Source organism: Onychostoma macrolepis, chromosome 09 (assembly GCF_012432095.1).
Source record: "Onychostoma macrolepis isolate SWU-2019 chromosome 09, ASM1243209v1, whole genome shotgun sequence".
NCBI classification, from domain to species: Eukaryota; Metazoa; Chordata; class Actinopteri; order Cypriniformes; family Cyprinidae; genus Onychostoma; species Onychostoma macrolepis.
In genome coordinates this window covers 7,252,680-7,277,611 of record NC_081163.1, presented here as the reverse complement: position 1 = coordinate 7,277,611, position 24,932 = coordinate 7,252,680, and the positions used below count along the sequence as shown (strand labels likewise).

The 24,932-nt window shown below is 35.6% G+C and overlaps 1 protein-coding gene across 3 annotated transcripts; it reads left to right on the top strand.

Annotated features, from left to right (window-relative positions):
• Positions 1-792: 792 nt before the first annotated feature.
• On the top strand, positions 793-24,900 carry ppp1r1c (protein phosphatase 1, regulatory (inhibitor) subunit 1C). 3 transcript variants are annotated; one of them, XM_058786070.1, is made up of 7 exons: positions 793-947; positions 1,050-1,232; positions 3,305-3,365; positions 11,630-11,664; positions 12,008-12,074; positions 17,350-17,553; positions 18,654-19,974. In XM_058786070.1, the coding sequence occupies exons 2-7, from the start codon at positions 1,152-1,154 to the stop codon at positions 18,719-18,721; spliced, it is 516 nt and encodes a 171-aa protein (XP_058642053.1). In that variant the 5' UTR covers positions 793-947; positions 1,050-1,151; the 3' UTR covers positions 18,722-19,974. The 3 variants fall into 3 exon arrangements, with proteins under 3 accessions (XP_058642053.1, XP_058642056.1, XP_058642054.1); XM_058786073.1 differs by lacking the exons at positions 17,350-17,553; positions 18,654-19,974 and adding exons at positions 19,981-20,136; positions 23,321-24,900 and having other exon boundaries at positions 795-947; XM_058786071.1 differs by having other exon boundaries at positions 796-947; positions 1,055-1,232.
• The last annotated feature ends 32 nt before the right edge of the window (positions 24,901-24,932 follow it).

The window sequence follows — 24,932 nt, the reverse complement described above, 5'->3', positions numbered from 1 at the left end:
ATAAATAAATAAAAATCCCTCTCCCGGGTCTCTATGATATTCAGTGGGATTTATTTATTCATCTATTTATTTATTTATTTATTTATTGCTTGTTTTATCATCTGCCATGCAAAAATTGTAAGTCTAGAAACATAATAGCACACATATACCTCAATATACCATATAATTTGAGCTGTCAATCATAGACCAGACGGTACAGATCAACACGTGCACTCAAGTTTAATCTACCTTTTATGTATAGTTCAAGTTTTGTTCATATACCAAAACCTAGCAATAGAAATAGTGATGTTTGCCTTAGAAAGTACTGCTAAATATAAAATACATGAGCTAGAAATTGGTTTTTGTGAGTGCGATCTTTATTTAATGAATCCCTATGCCAGTCCCAGATGCCACAAAAATCCATTGTATCAAAAGTACTGGAATCTTCATTTAATATTTTACATATTACTATACAAAAAAAAAAAATAACATCCTTCACTTTTGTCTCAAACCCTAGATTTATACTACATCCGCTCTGGCTAAAAATAAAACGGCTGTTTTAGCAGGACAGTGAATCATTCCCACCTCCCAAGAATCCCTGAATAATTAAAAATCCATAAATGAAGTGCCAGTGTGATAGAGCTTGTTATACATTATAAAGAACATTCTCGTCTCATAGTTTACCCGTGTCCGTGCAGAGAAATCCGGCCATGTGATGCGAAAACTGCCGACAGCATCCTGAATCAGGATCATAAATAATGTAGGAGCATCAGCAGGTCCCGGTGGGGGCTTATATTGCATTGCTCTGAGTCTTGCTAATGATAGTGAGAGAAAAAGAGAGAGAGAGAGAGCACAGCACAGCAGAGAGAGATCTGAGCGTGTCCCGGAGCAGTCGGAAAACTCACACTGAGAAGACCTGCAGCCATCTCGGCTTCTCTGAGGTTTATGGGACACAGGACCACAGCAAAGTGAGTGGGACAACACGAATGTGGGAAGGACAGACAGACTATTTGTTCTGCCGTTTGTCTGTGTGGCTCATTATCTCTCTCTCTTTCTCTCTGTCCGTGGAGTAAAGGAAGGCGGGCCATACAGGAGGGAGAGAAAATCACCGGGGCTGATAAGTAGGGTCCAGTTTGTCTCCATCTCTCTCTCCGTCAGCTCTCTCGTTCAGCATGGAGCCCAACAGCCCTAAGAAAATTCAGTTTGCTGTTCCACTCTTCCAGAGCCAGTTGGATCCCCAGGCGGCCGAGCATGTAAGTAGAGAGAAGCTCTTTTATTGCATTGTGCCTAATGGAGACTGGCCTGCATTGCTCTTCGGCTCCCTTGAGGCTTTCTTGAAGCACCAGATCTGTGCAGATTGCTGCCAAAATCAGTTTTATGATATGATTTATTACTGTACACGGTGAGATTGTAGTGCTTGGAAAATGTCATTTTTTAATGCACACCACTGCAATGGTTTGATCAAATCGTGTTTGAATTAAGGGAATTAAGCATTTGCTGTTTGCTGTCAGATTTCAATACAAAATATTTTTTGTTCTCTATTTTGACAGGAGTAATTCAAAGAGTGTGAATTGCTGGTAAAAAAATGAATGTTTTTTGTTCTTTGTAAAATTGTCGTTCGAGCAGAATAGATTCTTATTGTGTTCCTGCTATAGTAGAGCTGTTCATTGATGATCCGGATCCAGCGGTGAGGCTTCATGCCCGGCAGTAAAAGTGTTTGATGTTGGTGCTGTTGCTGACAATGTCATAACAGGAAAGTGCTGGACTGATTTTATGATGATGCCGACTTGTCCAATCAGTGGCAGTCTGAGCAAGTTCTCTATCAGTAAAGGCAGTGTTTGCTCTTGTTTCTTGGAGCAAATTTTATTTTTTGTCTGATGCAGGTTCAGGGCTCAGTGATTTTATGTGCTGGCACAATCAGGCTAGTAGTTCAGATTTTTACTGACCCTGCAGGAGTAGAAGTACTTTTAGTCAGTTATCATTTGCCTTTAGAGGAACCCATGACTCCCAGAATTAAAAGATATAAAAATGGTTGTTGTCAAATTAAAATGGTGAACATTTATAGGGATTTTAGTGTTAAAAGTGTTGTATTTATGTATTTTACATAATTTTTATGTATTATTAATGTGTATTGACCCTGATTAAATAATAATAAATAAGATCCAATCCAAGGTCTTTTTTTCTTGTTAGGTAGTAGGTTTTGCTCAGCTTTTGCCATTTTAATGTTACCTTGGTGTCACCAGCAGCATCATATAATGCAGCAACATCCAGTAAGGTCATGAGAAACTTGTGGTCATGCAAATAGTAAGTTGGCTGGGTACTTGTTAATAGATGTACACGATCAACAAACATTGATGTTGTGAGAACGCAGTACTGGCTCGATAGGTCAAGTGACGGCTTCTGAATCTCTCTCACACACTGGGTCATTCTTATAGGTGATCTCTTATTTAAAATAGATTCTGATGTTCAAGTATATTTCAAACCAAATGGAGGTGGACGACATTGTTGAGTATGAGCTCATGCTGTTTCACATGTGTTGAGACAGCATGTTGTGAGGCTAAAAGTGATCTAAACCCAGCAGCCTTCTTCAGGGAATTGATTGTATTGACCCCAGTGAATCACCCAACAAATGCTGGTGTCTGGACACATGGGGTAAATCAGTCAGCATGAACATTTTACGCCCGTGTTCCATCTGTTATTGTCAGTTAACGCTTACAAAAGTACCAAAAAGTACCATGGTAATACTACAACTGCAATCTAAATTCTGATTTTATATATATGTATATATATACATTGTGTGTGTGTGTGTGTGTGTGTGTGTGTGTGTGTGTATGTGTATGTGTATGTGTATGTATATGTATGTATATGTAAGTTGTTAGCATGTTTATTAAAAGTAAGCATATGACATTTTATTACTGCGCTATGCACAATTAGATCAATTAGTATTATTATTATCATTATTATTATATTATTTTCATTCAGATAAATGTGACTTGTATAAAGGTTTGCTGAAAAGTGGTCTCTGTTATATTACTGTTGCCGCTTTGTTTGCTGGTCACCAGGTTGGTCTGTTAACTGGTTTTAGAGGGGTTTTAGAGCGTTTTCCTATTGGTCAGGCTGGGGGACCAGCTTAAACCAGCTAAGACCAGCAAACCAGCTTAGGCTTGGGGTTTTTCCATCAGGACAGTGTATTAAATTAAACCGATAAGCCACTCAAGGATGTGTATCATGGTGATTTTAACAAGGTTAAATGGGTTTTACTACCTCCACAGTACTTTTGTTAATGGCAGTATAATTAGTATAATATAATTTTTTTTCTCTTCAGATTCGCAAACGCAGACCTACTCCAGCCACATTGGTCATCTACAATGAGCCCAGTGCATCAGGTAAGAGCCTTAAACCATTAAACAAGCTGTATGCTTCTTTGTAGTCATTGAAAGGGTGGGTTCAACCTACATGGACCGTTGGGTCATAGCAAACAAGCCACTATTGAACAACAGCCCCTCTGTGCATCTAAATTAAGATGAGAATCTACAGTGAATGGTCTGTCTCTCATTAAGCTGTAACTTTAGGATAAAGTTTGCAGTATTATCTCATTGTACAGATCTCTAATTCTATATGTTTGCTTCGGTTAACTGAATCAGCATGCCTAATGCATTAGTACTAGGACTCATAACTGTTCTTTTCAAAAACAAACAAGAGTTGGTTTATTTGTGCATCATTTGGAGGTGTTTTTAAAGGTTCTGTGCTGTAGTATTTCAGCTGTGGAGTATTTCTTTTGAATTTCTGCTATTGTTTACATAAAGCCATGGATTTCTGTATTGTTATGAAAAATAGGCCCTCTCCAATTCTCATGTACAATCATTATATGATATTGTGGGAGGAAATGTGCTCTTCTGGTTTAAAGGACAACTTGATAGGTCTGACGAGGTCATTTCATGTCGGAGCGTCTGTAATCTAGCCTTGGGTCGGAACAGCACAACACGCTGTGAATGTGGCAACGGTCAACAGGCCGCTATCAGCACAAACAACCCACCTATGGCGTCAGCATATGCAGCCGGACAGGCTGTGTGGCCCGTTGCATTGTAGCTCTTTCATCTTTTTCAAGTGTTGTCTCTTCTGGGTGAACTTTCAGTTTAACCTCAGTGTAGAACGATACGGCTTATCTATGAGTGGAATTCAGGGTTATTTGGCAAATGGATGGGATATATTTTGCTGAGATTCAATTATACCTACTTTCAGCAAATGACCCTTTAGAAGGTTAATACAGAAGCCTGTTCTTGCCTCAGAGTAAATAAAAAGGGAATTATGACTTTATATCCCACATGGTGACTTTACATACCACAATGTGACTTTATAGCTCCCAGGATGGCTTCATATCTCAATAACTTTAAATCTCACAACATTGACTTTATATTTCATAATGTGACTCTGTCTCACAATTATGACTTCATATCTCACAATTGTGACTATATCTTGCAGTGTGACTATATATCTCAAAATTGTAACTTTATATTTCATAATATCTCACAAATGTGACTATATCTCACAATATGACTATATATCATAATTGACTTAATATCTCAAAATATTACTATTTACAAATGTGACTATATATCCCACATGGTGACTTTACATACCACAATGTGACTTTATAGCTCTCAGTATGACTTTAAATCTCCCAGGATGACTTCATATCTCACAATGTGACTTTAAATCTCACAATATGACCGTATAACTCACAATGTGACTATATCCCGCAACCATGACTTTGTCACAACAGTGACTTTATATCACACAATTTGATTATATATCTCACAGTATTAATTTAAAGGTGCCATAGAATGGAAAACTGTATTTACCTTGGCATAGTTGAATAATAAGAGTTCTGTACATGGAAATGACATACAGTGAGCCTCAAACACCATTGTTTTCTCCTTCTTATGTAAATCTCGTGAATAAAAAAAGACCACTGAAAAATAGGCGAATCAGAACATAACACCGACTGTGACATAACAGTCGGGATCACTAATAGTTACGCCCCCACATTTGCATATACCCGCCCATGTTCTAGGCCAGCCACCAGCCAAACCATCAGAATTTCAGCAGGTATTGTGAAGAAACAAGCGAGGACAACAGCAAAAATGGCAGATCGTGGAAATAAATGTTATGTTCCAGGCTGTGCAGGGGATGTGATGTGCAGGGATGAGTTTGTGTCTGTATTCAGAAAGACACGGAAAGCAAATAATGCGTTCTAATAAAATAACGCGAGCCACTAAAGGGACATGGTTAGCTCCTTGCTAGCGGTAGCCTGTTACATTGCAGTACATTTCACTTACCACATAAACAGAGTAAGGAGAGATGACTGAGGATGATGGCAAATTATTTACAGATCCTGAGCACCACTGATAAGCATCTGATCTTGTAAAATGTGTGGTAAGTACTGCCGCTCCATAGTATAAACAGAGTTTGTGCGATCGCGAATCTCGAAAGCGAAAGTGAAAGTAAAAAACGATCGTGCATTTGAAAGCAGTTTCAGTGCCCCGCATATTAATAGCGTCTCCCTGATGCCCGCATTTTATATACAGTATAATTACCCGACGATATAACTGCGAGAGAAAGTATTGAACTATATATTTCCTCCCTGTGTTTCCTTCCTGTGAGCTACTGAAATGACCGGCACTGTGAAATAGCCAAGCAGAGCAGAGCTCAACATTATTATTCATGACCCTTCCATATAAGCCCATTCTAGGGAGAAATCCTAGGGTTGTAAATGCACATGTAAAATTGTTTCTGAAGAATTTTTGCCCTTACCTAAGCCACATACCTTCTATGTAGATATCAGAGAACAATTTAAAATATTGTATCAATGCATTATATGGCACCTTTAAGTCTTTAAATGAGATCTTATATGTCCCAGTGTAACTTTATATCTCACAATAACTTTAAATCTCGCAACAGTGAGTTTATATTTCATAATGTGACTCTGTCTCACAATTTTGACTTCATTTCTCACAATTTTGACTTCATATCTCACAATACAACTATATATCTCATAATTGACTTTATATATAATATTATGACTATATATCTCACAATTGTGACTTTATATCTCACAATATGGCTATTTGTCTCACAATTGTGACTATATCTCGCAATGTGACTATATACTGTATCTCTCTATATATCTCATAATTGGCTTTATATCTCAAAATATCGCTATATATCTCACAATGTGACTATATCTCAAAATTTTAAATTTATACCTCACAATATTACTATATATCTTGCAAATGTCACTATATCTCACAATATGCCTATATATCTCACAATTGTTACTATGTAACTGACTATTTCATGATTGTGATTTTGTATCTCACATTGTGACTATATTGTATTTCACAATGACTTTAAATCTCTCAATGTGGCTTTCTGTCTCTCAATGTTAATCTATATCTCACAATTGTAACTTTATATCTCACAAATAATGTGGCTTTGAAAACCACAACTGAAACTTTTTTCTCATACTGTAATTGTGAATTTTTATATCACAATTGAAAATCTCACAGTGTGACATTTTATCTCTCATTTCTCATTTTAAAACTCACAATTACACTTTTTACATTTTTACTCTGAGACAGAAACTGGCTTTACATACAGTAAAATACTGTAGTTGTTCCTAAAGACTTTCATGGAACATTCATGTGGTCTATACCTGAGGACTTTTGTTTTCAAACCTACATTATGCTGAGGAAGTTCATATGTTTTCCACATGCAAGCTGAATCAATAAAGTTTTCCACTTGGGGGAAATGCCAGCACATTAGCGTCATCAGTAAACACGGTAACCTCGACCCTAATCCCACTCAACAGCCCACACGAGAAACCGGTTTTTGGCACTGTAAATGTAGATAAACCATTCCAGAGTCTAAACAAATGCTGCCTTCAAATCATGTCAGAACGATCACGTTCACGATTTGGGCATACATGAATGCCATCACAAGGTTTTTGCTTGGAAATTAAACAATGAAGGTGGAAGCTATCTGGTATCGTTCATAATTACGTTTTAATTGTAATCGTAGTCTGTATAATTTATTTTGTATTTAGTATTTTGATGAAGAATAACAACAAAGCTTGCCAGACAGCACTTCTTATTTAGCCACGTTTATGAGGCGCCAGGCTTGTGGGACAAAACTTCCCATAATTCTCTGCGGCAGCATGAAAATGATAAAATACACAGATAAAGCATCATTTCCACACCTAATGCGCATCCTTTGATCTACAGTGTTGCATTAGTGCTAAAAACGCTTCCTGTGTTTGTCAAGTGAAAAAAGAGAAATATGAAATTGGTCAATGCGTCCAATTTATTCAGACCAAAAATCTATAACGCATCAAATCGTAATTGCGACTTCCAAGCTTGTAAGTTGGACCTTCCCAGAAACACTTGAATGCAGAAAAACACATGTCATATGCTCACATTGTGACGGTGAATTTTTGAATGCACTGGCTACATTGAGGTCAGGCATCAGTGATTTTTGAGAATTAGGACAAAACAGGCTAGAGAACTGAAAAATCAAGTTTACACTGTTTACACTTTTTATAAATACTGGTAGCTTTCGCTTATATCACATGATGGTATCAAATTGGTTTTCAGCTCTATCTACTAAACTGTAATTTCAGTCAGAGAGAATATTATATTTTTCCATTTATTTTGCATATCACAAATGTATTAAATCTAATTGCTAACAGGACCTACTTAAAATATTAAACATATATGAAATCCCCAAACATTTTTTTGCAATGTAAGCTGATATGCTGAAATAGTTGCGACAGAAGAAATAATCACACTTATATATAATTATTATTTTTTTTATATAATTGTTTAACTCACCAGATATTATATATTATATATATTATCAGATACCTGGCAATATTTACAAAAAGAGAGACAGACCGCAAACCTGTGAAACATTATAAAACTTTTTTACATTAAACCTTTTAACATAGTAATGTTTTTAAATATTATATTATATTATTTTTAATATGTACAAAAAGTTGGTTTGAGGTGATGTTAGGGGTTGTGAGTGATATTTAATGTCATAATTTTGCTAAAATAAACCATAAATATAATAAAATGAAGTGGTTTATATGTATTATGAACATTCCAGTGATGATATGTATTTTCAAAACTAATGACAGGTAAAGATGTGTTATGTTTTTGTCCCGAGTCTCAAGAATCAGTGATATATTTTCTTAAACATCCAGTGTCAGAGTGTCTTCATAAATGGTTCAATACCAGTGAATAAACATAGCAATGATCCACCTCATCCGAGTGTTCAGGACTAGTCTTGGCTGGGAGCTCACAGAGATCATATGTGCCCATACTCATGTGTTTGACTTGGCAGAGATGACTGGTTTTCTTGATAAAGCTTAACCAAACCTCCTCGCTGGAGCCAGCATTGCCATCTGCCAGTTCTGCTTGAGAAGAGGGCCTTGTTATGAGCTCACGAGCTTCCCTTGACTAAGAGCGTTTATTGTCTCCCGTTGGTTGCCAGGTCTTACTCAACAGAGATGACATACTCTCCAGCAAAGCCATTCAAACCTGACAAATGACTGGGAAGTGCTGTTAATTTCAGAGCTGTTTGTTTTTCCTGGTTGATGCAGACGAACGCTGGGTGGTTGTTGTGGCGTTGCGGTTGTGCGCGGAGAACGGCTGCCTATTTTCCCCTGCTGATTTTGGATGTAGATCGCAGGGGCGTGTTGAGGAGGTGGGACACACAGAGCTGCATTCACAAAACAAGCACCTCTTTGTTTGGCTGGCATTTCTTCCTCTGATCCAAAACACTTGGAATTGGTCCCTTAAGAAAGTTTTTGAAGCTTTATGAACTTGCGTCATACGATTGCTGCTTGTCATAAACTGGGCACCACGTAACCACGAGCAGAAGTTGAAGTTGAAGAGCGGCTTGGCTTGTTATTGCGATTAGAGTGGTAATTTGGTGCGGTATTCATGGAGCAGAACCTGTGGCTTTGGCAGGGACGTTTTGTGCGATACGTCTTTGTAGCAAGGTCCTCGTGTGTGGAGCCAGTGGGCCCATAAAAGCAGAAAGCTCTTCTGGCTACTGTGGTTCACTGTGTGCCTCCTGGTTCTACTTAACGTCAGGTCTGGAGTCATAATCCAGCATTTGCTCGGACTCCATTTAAAGTCTTAAGTGGCTATTAGGTGAGGGAATAAAGATGCTCAGTGGCTTTAAGAGAAATCAGGGGCTTTTAAAGTCTTCCTTCCACCTTAAACAAGTGTAACTTGTAATCAGTCCAGTAGTGGTGCATACAGTCCTCAGACTACATAATAGTTTTCATTGTATAAAAGTACAATACAAAACATAGACTACATTCAGAACAATTCAGCATATGTGACCCTGGACCACAAAACCATTCTTAAGTCTCACGGGTATAAATCATTAGGTTGTTTATTAAAGATCATGTTCCATGAAGATATTTAGTAAATTTCCTTCTGTAAATATATCAAAACTTAATTTTTGATTAGTAATAATATGCATTGCTAAGGACTTAATTTGGACAACTTTAAAGGCGATTTTCTCAATGTTTTGATTTTTTGCACCTTCAGATTCCAGATTTTCAAATAGCTGTATCTTGGCTAAATATTGTCCTATCCTAACAAACCATACATCAACGGAAAGCTTATTTAGTTAGATAAATCTCAATTTCAAAAAATCGACCCTAGTTGGCGCTGACAGGAGGATGGTTAGTGTGCCGACATGTGGCACAACTGTGCTCACGGCGACCCGAGTTCGATTCCAGTCTCTAGGTCCTTTGCTGATCCCGCCCCCCTCTCTCCACCCAATACTTTCCTGTCTGCACTCCACTGTCCTATCTAATAATAAAAGGCATAAAGCCCCAAATATATATATATATATATATATATATATATATATAAATATATTACTATGTTACAAAATATTTCTATTTCAAATAAATGTTGTTTATTCAACTTTCTATTAAACAAATAATCCTGTAAAACAGGAAAATGGTTTCCACAAAAATACTGTTTTCAATATTGATAATAAGAAGAAATGTTTCTTGAGTGCCAAATCCGCATATTAGAAGAAATTCTGAAGGATCATGTGGCACTAAAGACTTAAATTTGAATAAAATTTCACAAAATTGCTGTTTTACTGGGTTTTTTTAATCACATAAATGTAGCCTTAGTGAGCATTAGAGACTTATTTCAAAAGCATTTATAATATATAATCTTTTATTAAAAATAAGATTATATTTTGTTCTGAAAAAAAAAAAATTCTGTGGTCTAAATTCTGTGACAAAATGATAAAGAATAATTTGATGATTCTGTTTTATTGAAGCTACAGCAACAACCTTCCAATTATACCAGATTGCAAATGTTCCAGATCCTCACTGCAAAATCCACCAATTAAAAAAGGCTGAACATTGAAGTATTTTATGAAATCGTTTGGAGTCCATAGGCTCCAAACACTTCATGCAGGGATGACAGAGTCAAACTCAAGACACATAAGCTTTGAGAACATGCATGAAATTGTAAGATGCTCTGAAAGAAACATGATGACCCTGGAAGATAAATGGATCTTTCAAGTCCTGAAATGAACAAATAGCCCTACATTTCAAAACATCTGAAATAATGTATAAGCCTCTCTTAGTGCAGTTGCAGAAAGAAATGGGTCGGCCTCCTAAAAGCAGTTTTGCATTATGAAAAAGAAACTTGTAAGTGGAATGTAAAATCTAATTTTGGTAGTCGCCTAACGCATTCCATTCTTGGATTAAGATATAATTGGTCTAAATTTGGCTTTGCTCTTAGCCTCCTTTAACAGAATTTGTGGAGATAGATATTCAGGAGAAATGAAACACACAGACATTTCTGTGTCCCAATCTTACAGATTAGATCTGAACCTACCTACAAAGCTTCCTGAAAAACTATGCGCAAGTGCACCTAGGGCAAAAGCTGCTTTAAATGCAAAGGATGGTCACACCAAATGTAGATTTAATTTAGTTAATAGAAGTTAAGGATTGTGGTTGACTTTAAAGGGTTTGTTATTTCAATTGTTTTATGTTATTATTATTTTTGTGTATTTTATGTTTGTATGTATGTATGTATGGTTGTACTGCTGCCTGTCTTGGCCAGGACACTCTTGAAAAAGAGATTTTTAATCTCAATGAGTCTCAAATAAAGGTAAAATAAAAATAAATAAATAAATAAAGAAGTTCATTTATAAATAAAATCTATTTATGGCATTATTTTTGACAGCATCCTCATTTTACAGCATTTTTACACGAGTGCCTAAAACTTTTAAAGGTTTCTTGAAGCATCTTGGAGACGTTGCCACAGTTCTTCTGGATTTAGTCTGCCTCAGTTTGTTCTGTTTCTTCATGTCATTCCAGACAGAATGAAATAACAGATAGAAATAACTGACTTAAAACAATTTTTTAGCTGGTCAAAATACTCGATCAGTTCAAATAGCATTTATTTGAAATAGAAATTCTTTGTAACAATGTAAATGTATTTATTGTCACTTTTAAGAATGAAGGTTTTCTTTGTAGCTACATTTCTAAAGCATTAAAATGGTATTAGAAGTAAGTCCCCCTGTTCTTTTTCCCCTTCAGGAGATGACAAGCAGACTTCAAGCAATCAAACAGAGGTGAGTGCTGTATCTAAAGCAATAACAGAGACGAGAGATTAACCCTAGCACTTAAAATGAGCATTAGATTTGATCTCCCTCACTCCTGTCTCCACCATCACTGTATCAGACATCACACGGTGTTCTTTTCAGCCGTCTTAGTGGACGTGGCGGTATGTAAGCTAAGCCTCCGGCTGCTTCTCTGCAGAGCTCTCTATGATGCTCAGCGGAGGGTTTGCTATGAGATGGATAGAGCTCTGATGCAGTTGTCATTGATTACCTGCTGGAGCAAAGCTCCTGAAATAGAGCCTGCGTGAAATCAGATCCCCTCTCTCACGCTGTGCTTTTCCACTGTCCACACCAGGCCCAGAGTGCCCAGCTGTCTCCAGCCCAGAGGAAACAGAGCGTCTACACGCCACCGACCATGAGAGGTATGAGGCCCGCATCCAGCCATATACAGTACACCATCTGCATATTATGTGACGTTTCAGGATCTTACGTAACCATACCATCTGAGTCATTCCTGTTATGCAGTACCATTTCAGTTCGGTAACATTTGAAAAAAACATATTTCTATAAAAGGACCAGATTTTCGGAATAAAGAGCAAACTCAGAAACTTGAATTTTAATATTTATAAGTTAATTATTTACACAATGGCAAGAAATTAACTGGATTATGGAAATGAAGAGCTAAAGATAGAGCTTACATAAGCTTACATTTGATATTTTTCTATACCTTTGTATATTGATTTGATCATACTGTTTTTATACCGTAACTGTACAGTATCAGTCAAAATGGATTGTTTTAGAGTCAAACAACCCAATTAATATTTTGATTTATACAGTTAATGTGAGTAAATATATTTATAATATATTATTATTTCCATATAATTTATATTTATAATGTGCACATCTGTACGTAAGTCTTCTGCTTACTCCATCTATATGTATATTATTTTTCATTTTTATACTAATTTTTATTCTTAATCTTACTTATTTGCACTTTTGAAAAATAAAGATTGTCGGATTCTGATTACTGATGCACGGAACGTAACAGATTTCATCAAATGCATTGATAATTTCTATACTATTATAGTAACTTTTTTGTTAATATTCATCATTTAAAAAATTTTTTTATTTTAGTTAAAGTTTTAGTAGTTTGGTTTTGTGTCTTTGGCATCTTTATTAGCTTTTGTTTTTTAAAAGTATATCATTTTTATTAGGTTTTAGAGTATTTGGTTTTTGTTATTTTAGCTTAAACTAAACAAAAATGATATATATTATGGTTTTAGTTTTTGGTTTATTTAATGATAACAACCCTGGTACTTATTTATTGATGGTACATGTTTGTGCTGCTGTTTTCCCTCTAAAATGATGTCATTTTCTGGAGTATTATGTAATTAAGGAGCTGATTTTTGTTACTTAAAAGGATTTCACAAAGGACTAACAGGATGGAAAGTGATACTGGACAGGACACAGAAAAGAAATCTATGAATTGATTTTCAGTTAAAAAAAAAAAAAAAAATATGATCAGAAAACATGTTTCGTTTAAAAAAAAAAAAAAAATGAAACCTTTGAAATAGTTCTAAATAATACTCCAGCTTTTTCATGTTATAAGTTATTTATTATCAGGGGCATAAATTATGAAATAAATTTGTATTGAAATTATCTTATGATTACTAATATGATTTCAATCTTTAAAAATATATATATATATATTAAGGCAATGAAAAGCTGCATAGTAGGAATGATATGTCTATGCCATCTGTGTGTACAGTATGATCCACAGTACACTTACTCAGTCATGCCATCTTCTCCATTAACATTCACACTACATACTTCACCGATGGAGGCGGCGTTTTGCATCCAATGACCCACACATGCATCCCACTCAACAGACTACTCACACTGCGCGTGCTTATGGATCAGTTGCTGATATTAATACAGTTCCTCCGCTCTTAACCACGTACAGTGAGGTCCAAAGTCTGAGTACACTAGTGAAGATGCGTCTGTTTTTCCCAGCATGATTTGAGAATCCAGCTCCAACAAAAGAAAGAACTGAAAATGTAAGAATCCCAAACATTTGTTTATTTATGGGAATGCCTGATTTTCAATGTGGTCTCAGACTTTAAACCCACAGTACAACATACAATACACTGCCTGTGTCCATTCATAGTTTTTCATTTTGGAACATTTTTATTTTAATCTGAAATATTTGTCCATTATAAGTAGCGACTTAATTCAAAGTAAAGTCTTTTGCACAGACTAGTGAACAGCTTTTCAGATTTTATTTAAATTTTTGATTTCCTATCAAATAGCATTTATTGTTAACTCCTTCCTGATTTTCAGCTGCTCTTATTTTAGTTACGATTTATTTGTGTTTATACAGTGTTGAATCAAATTTTATAATGATTCTGTCACTTCTAAAAGTTTTCAGTGTGTATGTGGCCATTGTTTCACTTTTCTTGTGGGGTTTCCACTCAGGGTTTCTCAAAATGTCTCAAAAAGTCTCAAAAAGGATTTCAATCAGAGCAGAGTCTTCAATTCATAAAGTCATGGCATTAAATGTCGCAAACATTGCTAAAAATGAATATCTTCCAAAATCTAAACATCCTTAAATTAAGGTACTTTTTACTTGAAATGCAAAATGAAGATATGATCCTCTTTCCTGAGAAATTTCCCAAAATTAGGTGAGTTTATACTTAAAACAAGAACAAATATCTGTTAATTGGATATGAAAACTTGTTTCCCCTTTTATGTTGACTTTTCTGAGCCCGTTGGCAGGTATTTTTTTCTTGTTCTAATCATAAACTCACTTCATTTTGATTAGTTTGATGATTTAAAAAAAAGCCAAGACTTCTTTTCTTGTCGCTATGCTTCTCAAGTAAATTTATCTTGATTTTAGAATATTAGATTTGCACTGGAGACATCACTTTATTGCAGTGTGATCAGAAGTTACAGTAAAAGTATTTTAGTGCTTGGGAGCAGAGCTATTTAAGCCTTAAGAATTGTATTATTAATTAAATCAAATTCAGGTTGGAAGTTGTATTTTCAAACTATGCAACTCATTGTGTGCACTCTAGACATTTACATTTAGAAAACTTATTGGCGTATTTTGTTCCCTTCAATTTATTCCTTAAATTTTCTTTACTTGGTCTTGAAAAGCTCTTTAAATATTCTTAAATTTACTTTCATAAACCCTGCTACCCCAGAAGAGTAGAGTAGAGTAGAGTAGAGTGCTTATTTTTTGCCAATTACAAGGGCAGTAGAGAGCAGGAAATGACCCACACTGGATTCAAACTCAGGTCGTCTGCACAAAAGTGCAGAACATGTGCACTGTCTGCCGGGCCTCGTTTGTGACAAAGTCAAGGTTTTAAGACAATGAGATGGGGGAGGGAGAGCGGTGGAGTGCGCCTCGCTGACTCATAGACAAGGCCATTTCCTGGCATGGACGTGCTAAATTCACATTAGCTTGAGCTATTGATTGGAGTGGGGGGAGGAGAGAGAGAGATACATCATTCTAGAGAGATGGCCTCAAATGGACAGCCTGGCAGAGCAGTTTTGAATGAACACTCAGCATCCTTTCGGTCAGTGCAGGGCAGAAACAGCTAAAGCAATCTGATTTGCAGTGATGCCAAGCTAGTGTGCTGTGATGGTGTGAGCTAGTCATGGTTCAATGGTGTCAGAACCTCATTTGTGTAAGCAGGGGTCTCTTGTCTGTGAAAAGATTGGTAAAAGTTTTGAGAAGATTGCTTTGGATAGCGACAAAGTGGTGAGCTGAACTCATTCCAGGGTAAAACTGCTGAGTGTATGTAGCGGTTCATTGAGTGCCCACTTTTTAGTGCTCTTGATTGCGGGAGTGTTTTCCCCATTCACTTTCTCTACTGGGATTTCAAAATACTCTTCAATTAAGAGTTCAAAGCCTTGAATTAAACCAATTAACTCTGAGTTCAATCAAAATATTATATTAGTGCTGTCAAACAATTAATCTCCATTAATCACATCCAAAATAAAAGTTTTTGTTTACATAATATATGTATGTGTACTGTGTATATTTATTATGTATATATAAATACACACACATACAGTATATAATTTTAAATATTTACATGTATATACATTTATATATTCTTATATTTTGTATTATACATACATATATTTAATATATAAACATAACATATTTCTCTTAAATATATACATGCATGTGTTTGTATTTATATATACATAATAAATATACACAGTATACACACACATATTATGTAAACAAAAACTTTTATTTTGGATGCAATTAATCGTTTGACAGTACTATATTAAATATTTTGATTTGAAGCAAAAAAAAAAAAAAAAACAACAACAAAAAAGTATTCATTTCTTTGTTTCAAGATTTGTGGCTTCTACAGAAACATATTTAAAGAAATAATTCACCCAAAAATGAAAAATTGCTGAAAATGTACCCTCAGGCCAGGCGAGTTTGTTTTCTTCAACGAATCAGTTTCAAGTTAAACCATCTTAATGATGGATTTGTTTCTTACAAACACACAACTTTTCACTTCACAAGATGGACTGGAGTGGTTGTGATGTTTTATCAGCTGATTCTGACGGCACCCATTCACTGCAGAGGATCCATTGGTGAGCAAGTGATGCAATTCTAAATTCCTCCAAATCTGTTCTGATGAAGAAACAAACTCATCTGTATCTGTTGCGCTCTATCGTGTAAAAACAGTTCTGTTTATTATTCAGGATTCCCTGATTTACTTTTTATTGTTTTGCATCTTGATTTGAATTATGTTTTTTTCCCCCCAAAGTATTTAAATTATGATGAATTCTGTCTTTTAAACAATCATTTTTAACACATTGGTAATTATAGTGTTCTAGATGAGTATGTTAGGCTTCGTCATCATCAGACAGTTACATTTGGAGGTCTGCAGATGAAACCTTCTGAAAGCTCTTAAGATGCTTTCAGACCTGCTTCATGAGAGAGCTATCAGCTTACAGTGCATTAGCTCTCTACTTTGATACGTCACCAAGAAATATAGTGCTGTTGATCAAAACAATATATCGCCCAGCCCTAGTTGAGCTGACATCAGAAGTATTCATGATTTTATTTTTCATATTTGCATTGGTTTTTTTCTGATGAAATAAACTGAAGCAACACTGAGAATATCAGTATTATTTTAATGAGATTTTTGGGCCATTTTGTTATTTGCCATTTTTGTCATTAGAGTAATTTCACAATCTTGACTTGTCTTGTGGCTCGCTGCTAATATGCACAAAACAGCATAGCATTGGCAAGATTATTATTATTATTATTAAAATTACTAATATAATCTAATATTTATAAAATATTATTCATTTTAGTAAAACTCTGTGTAAGAAATGATTTAATTTTATTTTTTTTCTATATTGCCCAGCCCTAAGCCCAATTTCTTAAAACTGTATAGTATTTAAAAGTTGCAATAAATACTTTTAATGACTAAATACTTGTCTTTTTGTTAGAACAATTTTTTGGTTTGAGATACATAGCATGCATACATCTTGCAAGTCATTCATTTTCCATTTCATAGCCGCCCGTTGAGTGTACTTTGATTGATGTCATACATTTGGATGGGGTTCAGAGGTCTCACACTGTTCCACACACTGCACGCCTGTGCTGATAGCCTGTGGCCACTGTGTGGCGCTGTGCTGTGTGTCCTGTGTTGAGTGCAGAGCTGCAGCTGGTGGTGGAGCAGCACTTTCAGAGGCAGGAGCAGCAGGAGGCGGGGCTCTCTGACAGCCCAGACACGCCCAGTCCAATCACAGCACAGCATTTTGCCAACGAAGCTCAGTGGGCCAATCACAACAGCTCAGAGCCCAATGGCAATGAGTCTTATGTCAGTACTGAGGGGCAGCCAGGCAGCAGTGGGGCCGGGGGTAAGTCCAGAACAAAAAATGGGATGCAGTGACAATATACAGGTAGCTAGGAAAGTACATTTAACAATCCCTCACTAGTAAATATATTAAAATCAGGTTAAAATAAATCTGTGCAGAGAATTATGGAGGACCAATGTACTCTTAATTAAATAATGAAATCAAATAAATAAATCACCAAGTTATTTCAATTTATTATTCAATTTATTCAATGAAATCTTTTACAAAACTACTGCATTTAAATAATACCTTTTAAAATAATTTAATTATGAAAAATCACTCTGGGTCCGTAAATTCATGGTTCATCATTAAGAGTTTAGAAATGAAGCCTGGTATTTTTAACAATGATATCTTGAAACCAGTGTTACTTTAGTATCATTGAGATACTATTGTTTATTAGAATATTTTGAATCAGTTTGTATGTATTTGTAGTTAAAGTTTTAGCATTTTGTAGTTTATTTTAATACACCAAGTTAAACTAAATTAAAATGGGAAATTGCCTTGGCAACTAGCTAAAATATATATGTACAGTAAATTAGTAAATGATCAGTAAAGGTTTTTTTTTCACATAAAAATGTTTTTATGATTTATGGTTTTAATTTTAGTTTCAGTTTTAATTAACTATAATAACCCTGCTGGAAATACAAACTTAAAAACAAAAAAAATTATTTAATGCACTGGTTTATTTTATACAGTGGTTTTATGTAAGTGGATATCATGAAAATGTTTTTAACAATAATTTTTTTTTAATCAAATATTACAAGTTAAATTGGTACATTTATTGTTTAATTTTATCATTGCAAAATAAATGTGCGAATATAGTAGATTTAATTAATTGTTTATTTTTCAAATTCAAAATCTCTGTTTAATTACTTATTGATTTAATTATTTTATTTTGAGTACTTTTATCCTTCATAAACAATATCTTAGTGCACGATTATGTAAAGAAAAGCTGATTGCTTGGTTGGAAGATCTGCTGCACTCAACTGACAAGACTTTTTTTTTTGTCTCTGTCTCTCTTCCACTTTTTGTTAAATTCCTATTTTTGTTCTATTATTATTTTGAATATTATTACTTCCATTGTTTTGTATATTCATATACAGGAGACACAGCAGACACCTCAGGAAGTGAGCAGAAAAACTTGAGCAGTCCCTCATCTGTCTCTCGATAGCCGTATTAACATACCCGGCACACCGTAGACCCTTCCTAAACATTTACTGTCCCCTCCACTCTTTGGACTCTGAATAAGAAGACATGCTTTCTCTAAATACACGCACTGTACTTTCTCACCTCTTTCTAAGTTCCAGTGATGACTTCCTTTAATCAGTTTTATTTGTGTGAAGTGAAATGCTTGTTCTTCACTTTGAACTCTGTATGAAAATGATCTGTCCTGTTTGTTTTTCTATTTGATAAAATGGCATTTGAAATATTTCCAATATGTATATCTGTGAAATGCGGGCAGCATATTTTTGGCACTTTCAGATCAGTTGTAATCATTTCTTTATGGGTTTGGATTTAATTGTGAAGTAGAGACAATGAAATAAACTTTTGGAGCTTGAAATAAAAAAAATTAAGGAATGAAGTAAATAATTTTGAGTAAGTGCTGTTTATCTAATGTTACTGTCTTTTCAGTTTTTCATCTCCCACTTGCAAAATGTCCCAATCTTAGATAAATAAATGAAGACTGAATAGAGCGCTGCAGTGATGACGTATTTTGGTAGGCATTTTTGTAAGTTAGCGTCACCCTGATTCCCTCAACAAAAACCCAATAGGATGTCTCCATTGGCTTTTGAATTATTGCAGGTCTGGCCTACAAAAATATGTCGTCCTTGCAGCACACTATGCGTTATTTTGCTATAAGACATGTAATGAGGCTTGAAGGTGAAGTATGTCATTTCTGTGCATACTAGCAGCAGCAAACCAGATACTCTTCTCTGCTGAAAGAGAAGAAAGACAATTGGGGAAAAAAAAAAAAATCACCTCAATTTAAGTCCTGCATTAAAGGCATTGTTTTTTTTTAAGAGACTGTTCAAAATGTGATACATTTGTCAGATTTTGTTGCTGATTTGAAAATATGTCATAACAACATAACAGTTGTGGGCATTAGGAAATGTTGGTCTTTCCCCTTTGAAGTAGATATGAGCAGTAACTTTGTCTATTTTTTTAATGTGCAAAGATCAACAATCTTGTCCAGATGAAAGATAAAACTTAAAAATAATTAATTTTGCAGTTGGGTTTGCTCAAAAATACAATTCTTCACCTTTAAGAAAAGGGCTTATTGTAACCTTCTAATCAACTATATTCTTCTGCATAGAGATGATCGCAATCAAACTTTGAACTACCTTAGTCTAGTCAACTGGCTCTAGATGGGTAAGTCAGGTCACACTGGGACAGGTGCATGCTGGGACTCATGCTGTGTTCGTCCTGCAGGTAGAGAGCACAGCGATAGCCAGCAAGAGGAACGAGAGAGTCATCATCCTCCGAGACTCTCTCAAAAACACCTGGACACACTGTCTGAGGAACCCGGAGACCTGTCACCACGACGCAAAGACACACCGTACCAGCACCAGCCACCCTTCGTCCCTGGTAGGACCAGACCAGAAGCACATAATACATAATACTGCAGAAACATGACATGTAGGACAAGATTTTGAATTGTTGGTCCACTGGTTCATGTTGGTATTTTATAAAGATGCTCGACCAAAAGAGAATCCAATGCCACATTCACAAAGCAACAGAATACAGTCAGTCCTGTATTTTGAATGTACAGGCCGATCGAAGTATGACAAAGTATCGCGATTCGAAAGCATAAGTGGTCTGCTCTCTTATCACTCTAGCGTTACTTTGATGTCATACACGACCGGTCTGCGCGCGCTGTGTTAAGTCGAAAACACCTAAATTTTCAGAATCATTTCTCCATTTCTCCAGGATCCATTTGCAGCTCTTTATTAGAATAGTCAGACGGAACAGGGTAATTGACCAGCAATAGAGACAGTGTAGGCAAGGCAGAGACGTAGTAGGGAAAAACAGGCAGAATAATCAAGGCAGGCGGCTTACAATCAGAGTCCAGAGAAACAGTCCGAATCAGGGCAACCAGAGAGAGATCACTGAGTCAAGAATCCAGGCAGAGACAATAACAGTAAAACAAACACGGGTAGAAATGCTCAGCAGTGACAGCCGGAGCAATTCAAGACTTTGCAATGATTGCAAGGAAGTGTGCTGCTTAAGTATGGGTGTGTGAATGAGGTGCAGGTGTGGCAAGGTAATCAGGCCCAGGTATGAGGGATGATGGGAAACTGAGTCCGAATGGGAGTTAATATTCAGGAGATGGTTCCCTCTGGTGGCGCAGAGGGAGTGGTACGGGAGCTTCGATTGTAACAATAATAATGTTTTATAATTTGAGTGGTACGAGTAGATTTTCGCGGGAAATTCGAGCATGGCACTGCGTCATTACGTCTCGTCTGTAAACATAAAGAAGTTGTCCCAGCTAGTAGACTATGGTATGTGAGGATGCTGCAGGTGGCGCATCGTTTATAGCCTTTTCTCACAGCAGCTGGAATGTATCGTTTTGATGGCGGATTGTAATCCAGAAAGGATTATGTGTTTATGAAACACATGTGAATGAAATTAAATGATATTCCAGTTTTAAATGTGCTTCTGATTACAAATAGCCTGGGATTACACAAGATTTGTATTTTAAAGAAAACCAGTTTGAAGGGAGCATAGTTTGATTTTTGGGTTAAAAGAATTTCTTAATATGAAATTCGAATGATATGACAATTAGATATTAGACTGTACAGAAATTGAAATCACACTATACTCATAGTCATGCTCATACTCATAGTCATACTCTTTGTTAACATTAATAATTTGAGAATAAAGTATAACAATAATAATAATTTGCACGGGTTGATGTGAGCTAATCGATCGTTAGATTTAATTACCATTGGTAGCGCGATTTATGGTAGGCCTAATGTTTTTTTCCTCAGTTGGTCAGAACAAATGTGGCAGGCTAGTTACTTGTTCAGATGGCAATATATGGTGAAAATTCTTATTTGGGTCATATCTTCCAAGACATAGGCTAGAATCTGTGATTGCATAGTACATTAAATATCCACTCTGGTGTGGTGACTGACAGACTGACACATTCACCTCAAAACATTAGATTCATCTGCGCTGGAGACGTCGGTGCACAGCCCCACGCACAGAAGATAATTCCGCACATAACTGCAATTCCAGGTTTTCAAACAGAGATGGCGACAAAGAGGCAACATTTACGGACTGCAGCTTTAACGTTATCAGTATAATCGAATTCTCGGCAGTAAATGTAAAGCGAACCTCTTCTATTTTCTGCATTCTCCACTGTGGCGCATTTTAATTTGCAGTTTTGGTAGCTTACTGTACAGTTTGGAGATATTAGCTGCTCCTGTCAGTTTTATATTCTCAATTAATCCACTTGCTATCGGTTGTTCTGCTATCGGTTAACTAAAATTTGACGGCTGCACTCCTGTTGCGTAAACTAAGAAAATAATTTCTACTGTTATAAATGTCATTGTCTAATTTAGTCACTGTGGTTACAGCCAGGTAATCTAGCACAAGAACGGAAAGGGGATTGACATCGGGTTATTCATAGGCCTATTGTTAATAAGGTTTAGACTAGAGGTCGACCGATTCATCGGTTTTGCAAGAACCCATGCCGATAGTTTTCCGGTTTGCAACCGTTGCCGGAATGGCTGAGAAGGGTTCGCTGGCATTATACAGTGCGAGAGCGGCCTCTAGAGGCGGAAATCACTGACAGCACGTGTTGTTTATTTTAACACGTGACACTGCGCGCTGCACAGAGCGGGAAACTCCAGACACGCATTTAAATACAGCCGACAGAAAATCCTGCCGCGGAACAGAGCACCATTCACATAGTTTTCTATTAAATTACAATTACTTTCTCTTTCCGCTTGCTCTGTTTTTTAAACACCGAACTTCAAACTCATTTATGCCACATTGTTCATTCTTGAAGCAAACTTATGTCCGTTTGGTGATTAAATAAATTGTTTTAGGCCGCCACTTGATTTGAACGCAAAGCGTCTGGTGTGTGTGTGAGATACGGAGACGCAGCGCTGCGCTTTTGCCCGGTGTGTGAATAACATTTATTTATTTATTTTTTTTTGATTAGATAATTATCAAGTGTTAAAAAATAGAAGCAAATAAAGTGTGTGAGTACACATACAATATCCATATGTATGTAATTTTAATGCTATGGCCTTGTGTAGATATTTAAAGATGGCCATCTTTAAGCATGACTGTTGAAATTAAATGGTAATACTTAACAATAAGAGTCCATTCGTAGCATTAATGAAAACTGTAGAAGTATTGTTCCTTGTTAGAGTGTGTTCATTTCAACATTAACTATTAGCTACTAATAGTCTACATTTTAAAATTTTAAAGTTTCTTCTTTTAACATGAGCAAACTATGAAATATCTTTAATTATCAATATAGTAAATAATATTAATATTTTTATTCATTTGCAAAGTATGGTTCAGTACTGTTACTGCTTTTTTTTTTTTTTTTTTTAAATAGTAAAGCACTAGCTTTCTTTCAGTATCCATTTTGAAAACTATCGGTTGATTAATCGGTATCGGTAAAATCCACTATCGGTCGACTTCTAGTTTAGAGTTCATATAGTAAGCTGTTGTGTGAACGGGATGGTTTAAGAGTCACACCTGTTATGGAAAGGTGAAAATTGACTCTTGGCCAAATCTCTTCTTTTCACAGGGGTAAAGATACTGAAAAACCAGACAGACCCATCTTCACTTTTCCAGGAGGAAGAGGAGAACAGTCAGGAGGAATGGAAAGACAGGCAGACAGAGTAACACTGCTTGAATTACACGAGGAAGTGACGTCATTTATAATACTGTTTTGGGAACTGTTTTTTTTTTTTTTTTTTTAGTTTATTTTTAACCTTTTTTGTTTTTCAAAATAGTTTGAGAGCAAATGTCACAGTCATTTTTGAATGAATACACTTACGCAATTTCACTCCACAGTACTAAGAGGTCCAAATGTTGAGACTGCAAACTTTTAAACTTTAATTTATGAAGCTTATATATATATATATATATATATATATGCAAAATAGAGGCTTTTTTAGTAGTGATCTCAAACTTTTTTGTCCCCACTGTACATTCTCTCATATTGTGATTTATTTCATAAAATTAACTTTCATGTAGTTGTATTTCATCATGAGTTGTAATATATATAAGCGAAAGAAAACTCATGCTCCGCAGATGATTTAGCAATACATGGGGAGGATTGCGAAGCCAATCACATCCTGCCACATTATTTTTGATCACCTCATGTGGAAAGAGCTCGGGGCTTTGATGTAACTTTCTCTGACAGAAGCAATATTTTTGTAGGAATATGGCTGTTTTGTATGCAGACGTGACTCTGAATTCCCACACGGCTGTTGTACAGCCTACCGGCTCTCCAACATGAGTGTCTGAAAAGTGGGCATTATACATGGAGTTGAAGCTTGATACTGTACATGCTAACATTATTAGAGTATTTTAGATCTTCTGCAACACACAAGCACACACACACAAAAATAATCAGCTTGCATTAATGTGTTATAATACTGTCAGAAAGAGATGTTTTTATGAAACATAAAGGGCAGTTTTATTTTTTGTTTGTTTGTGTAAATGCTTATGAACAGATGAGCGCTCTTTAATAGTACTCTACTAATATTTTTTTGTAACATTAAATCTGTAGTCAATTTGTGAAAAAAGTATTTCCAAAAATATATTGTATGAATTACAAAATGTACATTTCAACATATCATTGTTGACTTTAGTAGCATAATTATAAAGAAAGTAAACAATTATAGGCGAATCTCACAAAAACTGTTAAGAAATGTAGGTACATTTCAACCAAAAAAAATCGAATGTAGTTTTTTTTTTTTTTGCATGATTTCATTTTCATTACAATGAAAATCCCCTTTATAATTCGTATTAATGCAAGAAAAAGTGAAACTGTACAATACATCTGTACATTTCTAAGTTTCTGTTTCTAAGTCTTCTTTTTTTGTGTGCTTAAATGTGCTCAATTGTAATGAAAATGATATCAATGAAAATAAATGAATATGGTTCTCGAGACAATTTTTTTTCTTCATGAGATTAATCCTTATAAAACAATTCTTTAGATCAGCTTCATCTGAAAGGCGTTGAGGAGTTGATTTCAACAGATATTCCACGTGTGTTTCTGTCATCCCTGACTGATAAATGAAATGCAGTATTCTGTTTTTTTTAAGCTTTTCTGTTTAATAAACTATAAATAAACTTACTTTCTACAATTTAACAGACCCTGAGCTCGAATGTGCTTTTCAAAATGTGTG